At 35.8% G+C, this 13,123-nt stretch overlaps 1 protein-coding gene across 4 annotated transcripts in view; it reads right to left on the bottom strand.

Moving 5' to 3' along the window:
- LOC100722908 (RNA 3'-terminal phosphate cyclase-like protein) overlaps nt 1–13,123 on the bottom strand; it is a 290,503-nt gene that overhangs the window by 58,399 nt on the left and 218,981 nt on the right. For all 4 annotated transcript variants that reach the window (XM_063250674.1, XM_063250686.1, XM_063250682.1 and 1 more), the window contains one exon: nt 11,817–11,962. In XM_063250674.1, the coding sequence (XP_063106744.1) occupies nt 11,817–11,962 (146 nt within the window). The remainder of the gene's footprint in view (nt 1–11,816; nt 11,963–13,123) is intronic.

Here is a 13,123-nt window from a genome sequence, read left to right as displayed (position 1 = left end):
ATTTATTTGTATTCGTTCTGTTTTCCTGATGTGGGAACTCAGTGCAATAAATTTTCCTCTGAGGATGGCTTTCATTCATTGCATCCCACAGATTCCGGTAGGTTGTATCTACATTTTCATTTTCTTGTAGGTATTGTTTAATTTCTTCTTTAATTTCTTCTGTGACCCATTGATTACTCAAGAGTGTATTATTCAGTTTCCATGTGTTTGTGGGATTTTTGCAGTATCTTTTATCATTAATTTCTAATTTCAAAGAGCTATGATCCGATAACATGCAAGGGGTGATTTCAACTCTTTTTCATTTGTTTAAATATGTTCTGTTAGCTAATATATGGTCTATTTCAGAAAATGACCCATGTACTGCTGAGAAGAATGTGTATTCTGATGTTGTTGGGTGGAAAATTCTGTATATGTCTATCAAGTCCATTTGTTTACAAGTGTGATTCAGTTCTGTTATTTCTTTGCTCGTTGTCTGTCTGGTTGATCTGTCCTTTGGTGTCAATAGCGTGTTAAGGTCTCTTGTTACAATTGTGTTACTGGTAACTTGAGTTTTCATTTCTATTAATAATTGTTTTATATAACTGGGTGCTCTGGAGTTTGGTGCATATATATTTAAGATAGTTATCTCTTCCTCTTGGAGTTTTCCCCTAACGAGTATGTAGTGACCTTCTTTGTCATTTATGATCATTATTGGTTTAAAGTTCATGTTGTTGGGGGCTGGGGATTTAGCTCAGCGGCATAAGCACCCGCCTTGCAAGCAGGCAGTCATGAGTTCGATCCCCTGTACCAATAAAAATGAAAATGAAAAAGACCAAAAAAAAAAAAAAAAACCCCAACAAAAGTTCACGTTGTCTGCAAACAGAATGGCTACTCCTGCTTTTTTTGGATTCCTTTTGTGTGAAGTATTGTTTTCCATCCTTTGACTTTCAGTCTGTGAGTATCCTTCTTGGTTAGATAGGTTTCCTGTAAACAGCATATGGTTGGATTTTGTTTCTTGATCCATTCTGCTAGTCTGTTTCATTTGATTGGTGCATTGAGACCATTTATATTAATGGTTATAACTGTTATATGCTGGTTTATTGTTGACATGTTATCTCTCTGCTGTTGCATCTTTATCTTTTTGTTCTGTTTAATTATCTGCTTGGCTTAGTGGTTTTTTCCTTTGTATATCTAAACTGCCTCTCAATATTTTTTGCAGGGTTGGCTTGGTGTTCATGAAGTTCTTCAGCTGTTCTTTGTCATGGAAGTATCATATTTCACCATCAATTTTGAATGACAGTTTTGCAGGGTACAGCAAAGATCAGAAATCATTTTGCTTTAGGATCTGGAATACTTCACTCCATGTTCTTCTTGACTTTATTGTTTGTGCTGAGAAGTCTGCTGTGATTCTGACAGGTTTTCCTTTACAAGTGATCTGTCTTTTCTCTGACAGCTTTTAATAATCTATTCTTGTGTTGGATTTCTGGGATGGTGATTATTATATGTGTGGGTGTAGTTTTATTTTGGTTATGACTCTTTCGAGTTCTATAGACTTCACTGAACCTGATGTCGGTTTCTGATCTCATGCTTGGGAAATTTTCAGCTATTACTTCTCTAATTATCCTCTTGACATTCTTTATGTTGTCCCCTTCTTTTTCATTAATCCCTATCAATCTTATGTTATTTTTCTTTGCATCATCTTGCAGTTGTTGAATTGTTATTTCCTGATTCCTTGTTATTTTTAAAAGATCTTTCCTTTCCTGTTCACTAGTTGCAATCCTGTCTTCAAGGTCTGAAATTCTATCTTCACTTTCATTGAGGCAGTTTTTACACCTTTTAGTGGAGTTTTTTATTTGCTGTATATCTCTGTGCATCTGCTTTATGTATTCTGTTTGTTTCTTATATTGCTCATCTAGGGATTCTATCTTTTTGTTTAGTTCCTCCAATTTTTTAACTGTGTTTTCTTTAGATATATTCAGAATCTCTTTCATTTCTTTTATCATTTCTTCTTTTACCTGGTAGATTATTTCAAGTTTGAAATCCTTTAAAGCTTCCTGGAGTTGCTTGTTTATTTCAGTAGCTATTATGTCCGATATTTGAGGTGTTTGGCATATATTTTCTTCTATATACATCGCTCCTAGGGTTTCTTGAGATGGGCTGGAGGTTTGAGGTTGTAATTCGGTCTTTCATTTTGTCATTTTCCCATATTTCTGTGTTTCAAGTGTTATTCGAAAGCTTCCTCAGGGTCTGTTGGAGATCCACTTCTATGTTCACAGCTCTTGGGACTCTGGCACTCAGTTCCCCTAGGCCGCTGGGCCTCTAGAACCAGTGGCCCTCTTCTGCCTGTTTAGAACTCCGTAGTTCCAGATAAACTGGGCTCCAGGGACACTGTGCGCCCGCCTGCTTGCTGGAAACTCCACAGTTCTCCAAGCACAGCCGGAATGGGGAGGCGGATGTAGGCGCCTGGGGTCCACTTAGCCACTTCACTGCACCCGGAAGCCTGGAGGGTCCCGAACAATCTGGTTTTGGGGCACAGTGCACTGGGCACTTACCGCAGGCCGCGGGGCCTCTGGAACTGGTGATGCTTGCCTGCTTGCTGAGAAATCCACAGTCCTCCAGACACCCGGGGAGGTGAATGCAGGTGCCCCAGATCTGCCCAGCCCTTACTCTGCACGCAGATGGTGCGAGAGTCCCAAATAGGCTGGGCTCCGGGGATAGTGTGCACCCGTCTGCTTGCTGGAAACTCCACAATTCTCCCTTGCACTTTTCTTAAACAAATGACTTTATCTCTGTTAGGAAAAAACTCCCACTTATTCCCTAAGCAAGGTCCCTCGATATTCTGCCAACAAACCTACATATATCTGCACTCATTTTCTTCCTCCTAACTACTGCAATACAGGAAGTATAAAGATACTAATGCATTTTCTTTAACATATACTTATATATTCCATCTCTCTTCCTCTAATATACATGTACCCTCTCAGGACATTGATTCTATACATTATTTCTCTTTTATCCACATTTAGAGAATATTAATGTCCTTCCTATCTTAAATGTAAAAATCTCTATGCTACATTTCCCTCCAGCTACAGGCTACTTGATGATTGATTGATGGATTATTGATTGTTTATAAATCTCTCTCCATTTTTTGGGTCTTCCATTTACTCCTCAACTCATTCCAATGTAGCTTCTGTTTATTACAAAAGAAAATGCTCTTGCTAAAATCAAGAACTAAGCAAGCATGGTGGTGCACTCCTGTAGTCCCAGCACTTGGGAAGTTGAGGCAGGAGGATCACTGAGGATTTGGGGCCAGGCTAGGATATATAGTGAGTTTGAGGCCAGTCTGAACTATACAGCAAGACTCTGGCTCCAAAAAACCAAAAAATAAATAAATACATAAATAAAATCAAGAAAGACTTCTAATGTTACTAAAACCACATTTCCGCATTTATTTTGTTTAGCATTTTTTCAACAACACTCAATATTACTGATCATTGTATCCTTGGAACTCTATCCCCTTCAATTTTCTGATTTTATTCACATTTTTTTGGCTACTTCTCAATTTTCTTTGCAGATACACTGTTTTTTATCTTGTGATTAATACTCAATACTCAACTATGGGTTTTCTCCTTTTTTAGCTATACTCTTTTCTCTCTTGATTCTCTATATGCAAATAACTCTCTTATTCTACCTCTATCCCTGACTACTAAGCAGCAGGCCCATATGTCCTATGGTCAATCTACTCTACTCCTTTAATTTGGATGTTTTAAAAGCTCCTCAAATAATGTATCAAACAAAAATCATGCCCCAAACCCAAAAGATACCCTCACAGTATTCTCTGAGTAAGGAGCACTACCATTCATTTATTTCTGCGAGCCCCAGAAACTCAGAAGTCACCTTTTGCATCAATTTTCCCCTCAACCCTATTATCAAAAATCCATCATCACTACCTTCTCAGTATTTCTTTTTACTTTCCCATTTTCTCATTATAACTCAAGCAATAAGATCCTCTTGAGGAACTATTGCAATGGCCTATTTTCTAATCAATTCCCATTTCCATTTGCTTTTACCATTTCTGTTTTTCTACAACGAAGTAATATTAAAAATACTCATTTCACCCTACCTCAACACACTGTATGGTTTCCTAATGTTCTCAACCCTCTTAACATGATCATTAAGTCTCTATATTTTCTGGTCTGTGTCTCATCTCCTACTTTTTGAGCCTTATAATTTTTATACAGAGATGAGAAAAGTTTACGACCACACACCCAGAGACACATTAGCCTTTCTACTTGGGTGCCTAGAATTAAGGAACAGAAATATGTCCTTTGGGAATGCCATAGGAGTGCTGTATGTAGTTCTTGAATACAGCGAATAACTTCACTATCATGCTACCATCACAAGCTTTACCAAAAACACTTAAGCTTTGTAATAAACACAAAGCTGTTAATTCCTAGGGTTTGAAAGCATTTTTTTTTTTGCAAATCCTATGCTTTATGATGAGTTTATAAAGAATCCTAAAATTGAGTGTCTAAAGAGCTCTAAAATTGAGCTTACCTCTGGCTACATTTTTGTTTTACAGAATGTTATCTGTAGTGAAATCTCTAATCTTATTTTCACAACTGGAATAGGCCACTGGAGAGACTAACATCTGCACTGCTGTTAGAAAGGGTATCTAGTGATAAGGTATGGAGCTCAACTGCCAGTGTAAGTGACCTTGGCCTTGGCCAGTGTTCACAAGTTCAACAGAATCTCCTTTAATCTTTTTCCATTTTTCAGTTCTTTTCTTCTCATACTTTAACAAATTTAGGATTTTAAAGTGTAGATGAATAAAAACAGCAAAGTCTTATTAGTGTCCTTTACTTTCTGTATTTCAACACTTAAATCACAATATCCAATTAGGGATTAGCATGCAAAACACACACTCAGATAAAAGTGCACAAACACATAATTACAGGTGCATATTCACACACAGACACACATTCACAGAACAATCTTACACATTTGTTTTAAGTTCAGGAAAAAGTAGAGAGATCCTCCTGGATATATCCAGGAACAGAACAGCTTACTTCATTTTCTAAGAACTAATCTCTCGTGTATTTTCTCATCAATCCTAAATACTTCAACACTAAGTAGTTTGTTTTTTATTTTTAAGAGAAAAGCACCAAATGAGAATTCAGAAACCATAAGTAAGCTAAAAATAAGATAAATTTTTAAAAAATAAGATTAATTGTATTAAGAAGGCAAGACAGATAAGCTTTTTTTGCTTCAGGGCAGGCATAAGTTCTTTATTCGATCTTAAAATACCTTGGCACATGATATAAGAACAGAAAAATGAGACTATTTCAAAATTAAAACTTTCATTCTGCAAATGATTCTTTTAAGAAAGTGAAAAGTAATCCACAGAATGAAAGAAGGCATTTGCAAATCAGACATATGAAAACTTGTATCTGGAGACTTAAATCCAGAAAATAAATCATATTTTACAACTTAAAGAAACTAAATTTAAAAATGAGAAAAGGGCCTGCTGGATGCCCATGCCACAGCCTAGAGAGCCTGGGAACCAAGCACCCTGCCTCCAGTCCCTGGGTTCTTCACAATATGTAACAACAGAATTTACAACCAATGGACCGACCTGACTGAAATAAGAGACCAACAGTTGGGAAGAAAATCTTACTTCGAGACTGAAGTGATACTCTTCCATAGAGACTGGGTGAGAGACAGCTATGTGAGATGGGTTTAGAGGAGAGAGCTAAATCCCCTGAGATTCCCTAGGAGGCCTGGATCAGACCAGGTAGATGACAGGGCCTATATTCTTGATATAGGAGGCCAGATTCTGTGTAAAGAACTGTCAGATGGGGTAGTCCTGAAGTAGAAGGCATTTAACCTAGTGGAATATTTGAGTGCTGACATGGTTGCCAATATCCAGCAGAAATCAGTGCTCTGAATTACTTTAGGTAAACGTAACAGGGACCTAATCATCCTCACTAAAATCAGAGTCCATTGTGGGGGTTGCACATGAGTGGCTTCTAGGATTTGTCAATACACAGATGACATGTGATGTCCATGTCATGTAGCTGAATTTACAACCATAAATTTATTAACAAGGTAACACAGTAATGGTCAGCAACTGATTTTCTCTCTATGCCAATATCTGGATTGCTGCGGGGGAGAGAGGGGTAAGGAGGGGCGGCTGGTCAGGTCTTAATACTGTGCCTCACCCCTACAGAACAGGGCATGGGAACAAAGAATTTTCAAATCCCACCCCAACAAACAAACAAAAGTACAGAAACACAAAAAGAAGACAAAGAAATTCTTCCCAAAACTCCCAACTCCCCTAAAATCAGCACAGGAGGAAATCATAAGCTACACAGCAGAAAGTTCTGAAATGGAACCAACAGAGGTAAAATAGTTCTATATGGTGCTTAGTGAATTTAAAGATGTAACTAATCAAATAATGACCATAATGAAACTTTGATCAGCAAGTTCAGAAAGACACTAATAAACAGCTAGTGGAGCTAAAGAAAGAGAAACAAAACATGAGTGCCCAGCCCAGAAAAAAATAGAGTTCATATGAAAGTTCCAAACAGAAATCTGGGAGATTAAAAATATTATTGAAAGTATGGATAAAAGCAATGAAGTATGAATAAGAACAGTGTCAGATCTAGAGAACAGTGCTGTGTTCAATAACAATTAATAAAAGATACCTTAAAAATGACAAAAGAAACATGAAAAACAGACTCACCAGCTCCTAGATGATTCACATAAGTCTAATTCAAGAGTAACTGGAATTAGCAAAATCTCAAAACATAGCACAAAAGGCATAAAAATATCTGTTTACACAAGTTAACAGCAGAAAACTTTCCAGACATGGAAAAAGAACTTAACATACAGATATATGATGCACTGAGAACCCTGAATAGTCATCATCAGGGAAAAAACACTCCATGTCACATAACAGTTAATTAACAAACCAGAAATACAACCCAAGAACAGAATCCTAAAGGCTGCTAGACAAAAAAAACAATTAATCAACTACTTTTAAAACACTTACCACAACATTTCACAACAGAAAATCTTAAAGATTTCACAACAGAAATCTTAAAGATAGGAACAGCATGGAATTGTGGGACTATGCTGGCCAAAGGAGTTATTGAACCTGAATGCAATAAGGCAGGGACCTTGGTGAACGACAGCTCCCATGCTCCTGGAATGCATGGTTAAATTTTAGAGCAGGATCTGCCCAACGCAGTCGGCAGAATCAAGAGCAAGTTACAGTCAGAGATGTTTGCTTTGGCCAATGTATTTCCTCTTCCCTGGGAAGACTACTGTTTAAACGAGGTTGACATGTATCACATAACAAACCATCTCATTCCTCTCCTGTCCTATGACAAAAACTCCTACACAATATGTTGCAAAATGCTTTTCCTCTAAATCTTTGTTCTCATATCTTTCAGTTGAAATAAATAACGATGGAGGTTTCAGTTGCTTCCCAGACTCTCTTATGCCCAAGAAGCACCCGCACTGCTTCTTGGTGACTGAATTAAGTCTTGTTTCTGAGTAATCTTTATCTTCTGCACATCCATGTCACATGCTGTGACAGGGAATAAAGAGTTTCAAGCTCTTTAAGAAAACAACTTCCAACTAGACTGCATATCCTCTCAGGGGTCTTTGGTTCATCTCCCAACCTTTCCTTTGAAATCTTGATGGATGCCTCCTTAATCACGCAAGTCTTGCATTCCGTAAAAACATTACATAAAAAAGTCCAAGCCACCTTGGACTTAGGACCTCTGAGCTTTTAGATGACTGAGCATGGTAAAATGAATCCTAGGGAAGCTATTCCCAAGGAGATCCTTGTTAAATGAAAACTTGATACTTCTGTACCCTTGAGACAAAAATGCATAGGGTCAGATTGATTCCTGAGATATCGTGAAGGTATCTTTTTTCTTGTACTCCATACAAAGTTTATTTTTGTTGTTTTCTTTGGTTTGGTTTAATCTGGTTTGGTTTGGGTTTGGTTTTTTTGAGACAGGGTCTCTATGCAGTGCAGATTGGCCTTGAACTCCCTTTTATAGTCCAGGCTAGCCTTGAACTCACAGCAATCCTCCTGCTTCAGCCTCCCAAATGCTAAGATTATGGGTGTGCACCACTACACCCAGCTATTTTTAATGATACTATTATCTTTAGCAAACACAGCACGTTTGGTCCAATTTTGCACATAGTTTCTTTTGAGACAAAATTTAAGGTTTTCAATTATTTGTGTCTGCTTTCTATCCCTAATTCTTACCATAAGTCTGACTAAAAGCAGTTAACATTACCCATGCCACAGCCTGAATGTTAGGGTGTCTTGAAATTTCTTCTGCCCAATTAAATAGTCCACTGACCTTAAACTCCATCTTCTTAGAAGTCTCAGAACATGGGAACATGCAGGCAAATTTTCTGTCAGAGTATTACATGGCTTCTGGGCAACTCTTAACATTTCTAACTAAACTGTTCTGAGCCCAGCATTCTGTGTTTTTTTTTTAATTTATTAACACATTTTAATCATACATATTGATCACACTCATCATAGGGAATTTGTACCTGTACATAATATATCTTAATTCTTTTTTCCCTTTCCCTTCCCCTCCCTTCAACCCTTCTTCCCTTTCCCACTTACACAAGCTTCGTTTCTTTTTTCTTTCTATTCTATCTTTTCCCTTCCTTCTCTTCTCTGCCCTTTCCCTTTTCTTCCTCACTTCTGAGTTCTGACCAGTGTTGCCCATAAACCACTACTCACAACTTTCTAGGGCTTCTCTAGCCTACATCTCCAAACTTTTCATAAGTTCTCCTATAAATCAGTTCCAAACGCTTATGAACCACATGATCAAGTATAGTTACAGCAACAATCCCACTTCTATAGGAAGTTTTTCTGTATTGTTCTACTTTCTTATCACTAAGACATAAAATTCAACATGTACATCCTAAAGTGGAGAGGTTTAATTTGCTCACAGTTAACAGTCCACTGGCTTTGAAGCAGAGACATCATGGCAGAGCAACAGAGGAACAGTGTTGGAGCTGAAAGATGAGGAACCAGACATAGATCTCAAGGCCATACTTCCATTACCCAGCCAGATACTCCTTGAAACATATTCTGCCAATCCGTGGGGCACAGTCCAAAGCCAATCAAGTTTAAACTCTACTCTACCTGCCACAACATTCACAATATTCAAAAGTAGAAACCCACCAAATTTTCATTAATGATGAAAAGACAAGCAAAATGTTACATATTGATACAGTAAAATATGCATTAGCAATAAAAAGAAATGTTACAACATTGATGGACTCTGAAAAGATTATGCTAGATGAAATAAAACAGCAAACACCATCACATGCATGTATGTTACCATTACAGGAACTATGCAGACTAGGCAAATCCCTTGAGACAAAAGGTAGATTAGTGGTTGCCAGAGGAGAGGGAAAGAGGATAAGGGTTGAATACAAGTAACAACTGGATTTAAGAATAAAAATGTTCTAAAATTAGATTGTGGTAATCTTTATACAACTCTGTGAATATCCTCATAAATACTGGAATGAATTGCATATGGTATGCAGATTATATTTAAGTATATGGAATCATACTATACATTTAATGTTCATATAATTTAAAAAGTAAAGTAAATAAAAAGAATTAGGCATACGTTTTCAGATATGTTTTTATCCTGGTTCAGAGTATAGGTTAAAAGAATCACAGAAATACAATTACTAAATATCCATTGGGTTTAGAATACTGAAAGATATAGGAGGAAAAATCATAGATAGCTTGGTTCCTGACTTCAAAAAATCACCATCTACATAAAAGATTGTGTTAAGACTTTGGATAAAATTGTGATTGCAAACACAGAAGTATCCATTTATATAGTATATAAGCCTACATGCAACTTCATGTGTATAATGCTCATCTTCAGTGGCTTAAACTTTTTATTCAACTGTGTTACCTTCAATTCCTTCATTTTCTAACAACTTCTAGAATACTCTTCCTCTCACTTTGCTTTATTATAGGCTGACATATATCAAATAACTCAAAATAGATTCTGAATAAATAAGTAGGCTAATATTTAATGGGCTTCTTTATTTTAGTAAAGATCACCACCTTAATGAAAAATGATAGTGCTTTGGGTTTTCTTTTAGACTTAATCCTCACATTCCTATATTCTTGAAATCAAACTTATAGTTTACTGCCTCAAGTTAAGGCTAATAGACATCTGAAAACAACAACAACAAAAATACTTAAAACTAAAGAAGAAAAAAAGAAACTGCTCTTCTACAAACTGGATATGGAACTGTTTTAAAGCTACTCAGCAAAGAAGTTACTCAAGATATTTATTGGAAGAAAAACTCTGAAAAAGAAAGTGAGTTTCAACCATGTTAACATACTCAATCTTTTTTTTATGTATGTGAACCCAGGGCCTGATACACACTAGACAGGTGCTCTGACACTGAGCTACACCCTAATCTTTTTTTTTTAATTTTTAATTTTCAAAACAAAACAAAAAAAGGATAAAAACAACATAGAATTTCAAAACAAAATAGAAAATTGTTTGCAAACATATATATGTATACATATATACATATAATCTTTTCTCTTCTTTCTTTTCTCCTTTCCCCTACCCCAGTCCTTTTAAAATTTTATTTTCAGACAGTCTCAATACATTGCCCAGACTGTTAACAAACTTGTGAAGCTCCTGCCTCAGCCATCCTAGTAACTCAAGAATATATACATGGGCCATCATACCCTGCTAGAGCCTCGAACTTTTAATCTAGTAAATATTTAGCATGTAAAATACATATTTGGGCTTTGAACTTAAAAAAAAAATCGAAGCATCCTTATATAGCTAGACAGTAAGTCTCCAACTTAGAAACACTCAATGTTTTCATAAATACAAAAGGACCTGACATTAAGAACATTCATAAATGTGAACAAATCATAGTAGTTCACATGCCTGCTGAACACTGTTACAGTTGTGTTATTGTGAGCCTAACATACAGTATGATAGTGTACAGTATTTTTTGTGTATTTGGTTTTTTAAAAAATGTTTTACATTATCCATTTGTATCAAAGGTGTATAAGACTCAGTTTGTCAGACTTTGAACCAGCTGGACTTATAAACAAATTGACAAATGTTCTCCCAGTATGAAACTCATTCATAAGTCAGGGACTTACTATATATACCTTTTTTAAAAGTAGAAATTTCACAGACATTAAAACAGGGTTATTGGAATGATATTTCAAAAACTTTTAGTCATGATTGCCAAAATACAGTAATGCAGAATAATCATTTGGAGAATGCTGAGTTTGAATCATTTGTATAAACATCCTCTGAAGTATCTGTAAATTTCATAATTGTGGGCTTCACCTTTTAGAATTATTGAATCCAAGTTATGGGCCAGGACTCTACAGTTTTAACAGGGACCTCACACAATTTAAGGATCTGCTATCAAAAATTATCTCTCCAGGTATTCTTTCCATTCCTATGAGTTTATTTAGCCTTTTAAGAATAATAATAATCAAATAATATATAGATATTCAGCACATTTTCTGTGGCACTAACTCAATAATTTCATAAATTGGGCCAAGGGTTTAGATCAGTGGCATAAGCGCTTGCCTTGCAAGCACGCAGTCGTTGAGTTCAATCCCCAGTACCAAAAAAAAAAAAAAAATTCGTAAACTATTATATAAAATTTAAAAGTTACCAATATCTTATTATAAATTTAAAAATACGAACAAACAGAAAATACAAGTAAATTATATAAAATCTGTTTACATTTATATATAAGGATATGGTGAAGGAAATTACCTGACTGAGTTATAGATGGCCAATGGAGTTTGATCTTTTTCTTTAGCTATTCTCATCATATCTAACACTGCCATTCCAAGACATTCTTCCTGTGTTTCATGTGTCACAGGTACTTTTATCCACCCATGCACAAAATCATGCCGCCACTGAAGAAACAAAAATAAAAAAGGAAATAATATAAGAGATCACAAGATCACATTTTAATTTATTATTGTATTTTAACCTGTAACAGTGGTAGGATAATAGTAATATTTTAGAGTTTGCAATGATAACAAACAACTTGTAGCACATGTGCCTCAGGTTTGCCACCACTAACCTACAACATAATTTCCAAAACATATGCAATTAAAAGGCATAAATCAATGCTTCCTTTGATTTTCAATCATTCTGCCATTAAATTCTAGTAAAAGTCCATTTGCAAATGGATTGCAACTGAGTCCATAGCTGGGATATATTTTATATCAACTTATTTGATTGCATGTATTTTCAAAGATCATAAAAATTTCAAAGTAGTACATAAAAATCACCTAACTTAAGACAGATAATTAAATATGCATCCAGTTTCATTTATGTAGGATACAAAGAGACACAAGATGTGGTGTTGGCAATCAAAAGGACTAAAATCTAGTTAGAAGTTACACATGGGTATTAGATATTTTGTCTCAGCCACAAGAAAAGTAACTAAAACGGGTAGCTAGAGATGGAGGGAAGCAGATGGGGAGGGAAACAAGAATAAAAAGAATCAAGATATGTTAAGTATGTGTACCATCTCATTAAGGTGAATAAACTTCAAAAATAGCACCATCTCTCTAAGAGAAGTATACTTTCTCCCTAAAACAAAGTAAACTTCATGTATAGCAAACATGTACTAATAAACTAAAATCTGAAAAACTGACTACAGAGAGAAAGTAAACTAGAAAAAATACTCTGGTAGTCAAATAATTTTCAATAAAGATTCTAAGACCATGAATGGAGAAAGGGCAGTATTTCAACAAAGAGATTAGGAAAAAAATATCATCATGCAAAAGAATAAAGTTGGACCCTTAACACAAAAATTAACTCAAAATGGTTCAAGGCCTAATTGTTAAGAGCTAAAACTGTAAAAATTCTTAGGAAAAAAACATGGGGTTGGGATTCATGACGTGGGCTCTAGCAAAGTACATATTGGCTTTGGCAAAATCACAGGTAACAATATAAATTAAGTTAGAATACATCAAAATTTAAACCTTTTCTTGTAATACTGAAGATGGAACCCAGGGCCTCTCACCTGCTACATTCTACCATTAAGCTATATTCCCACCCACCCT

Source organism: Cavia porcellus, unplaced genomic scaffold, assembly GCF_034190915.1.
Source record: "Cavia porcellus strain 051 isolate PalLab524CR breed Dunkin Hartley unplaced genomic scaffold, mCavPor4.1 scaffold_1, whole genome shotgun sequence".
Lineage (NCBI taxonomy): Eukaryota > Metazoa > Chordata > Mammalia > Rodentia > Caviidae > Cavia > Cavia porcellus.
The sequence above is the reverse complement of the archived record's forward strand: the minus strand, read 5'-3'. Positions and strand labels throughout refer to the sequence as shown.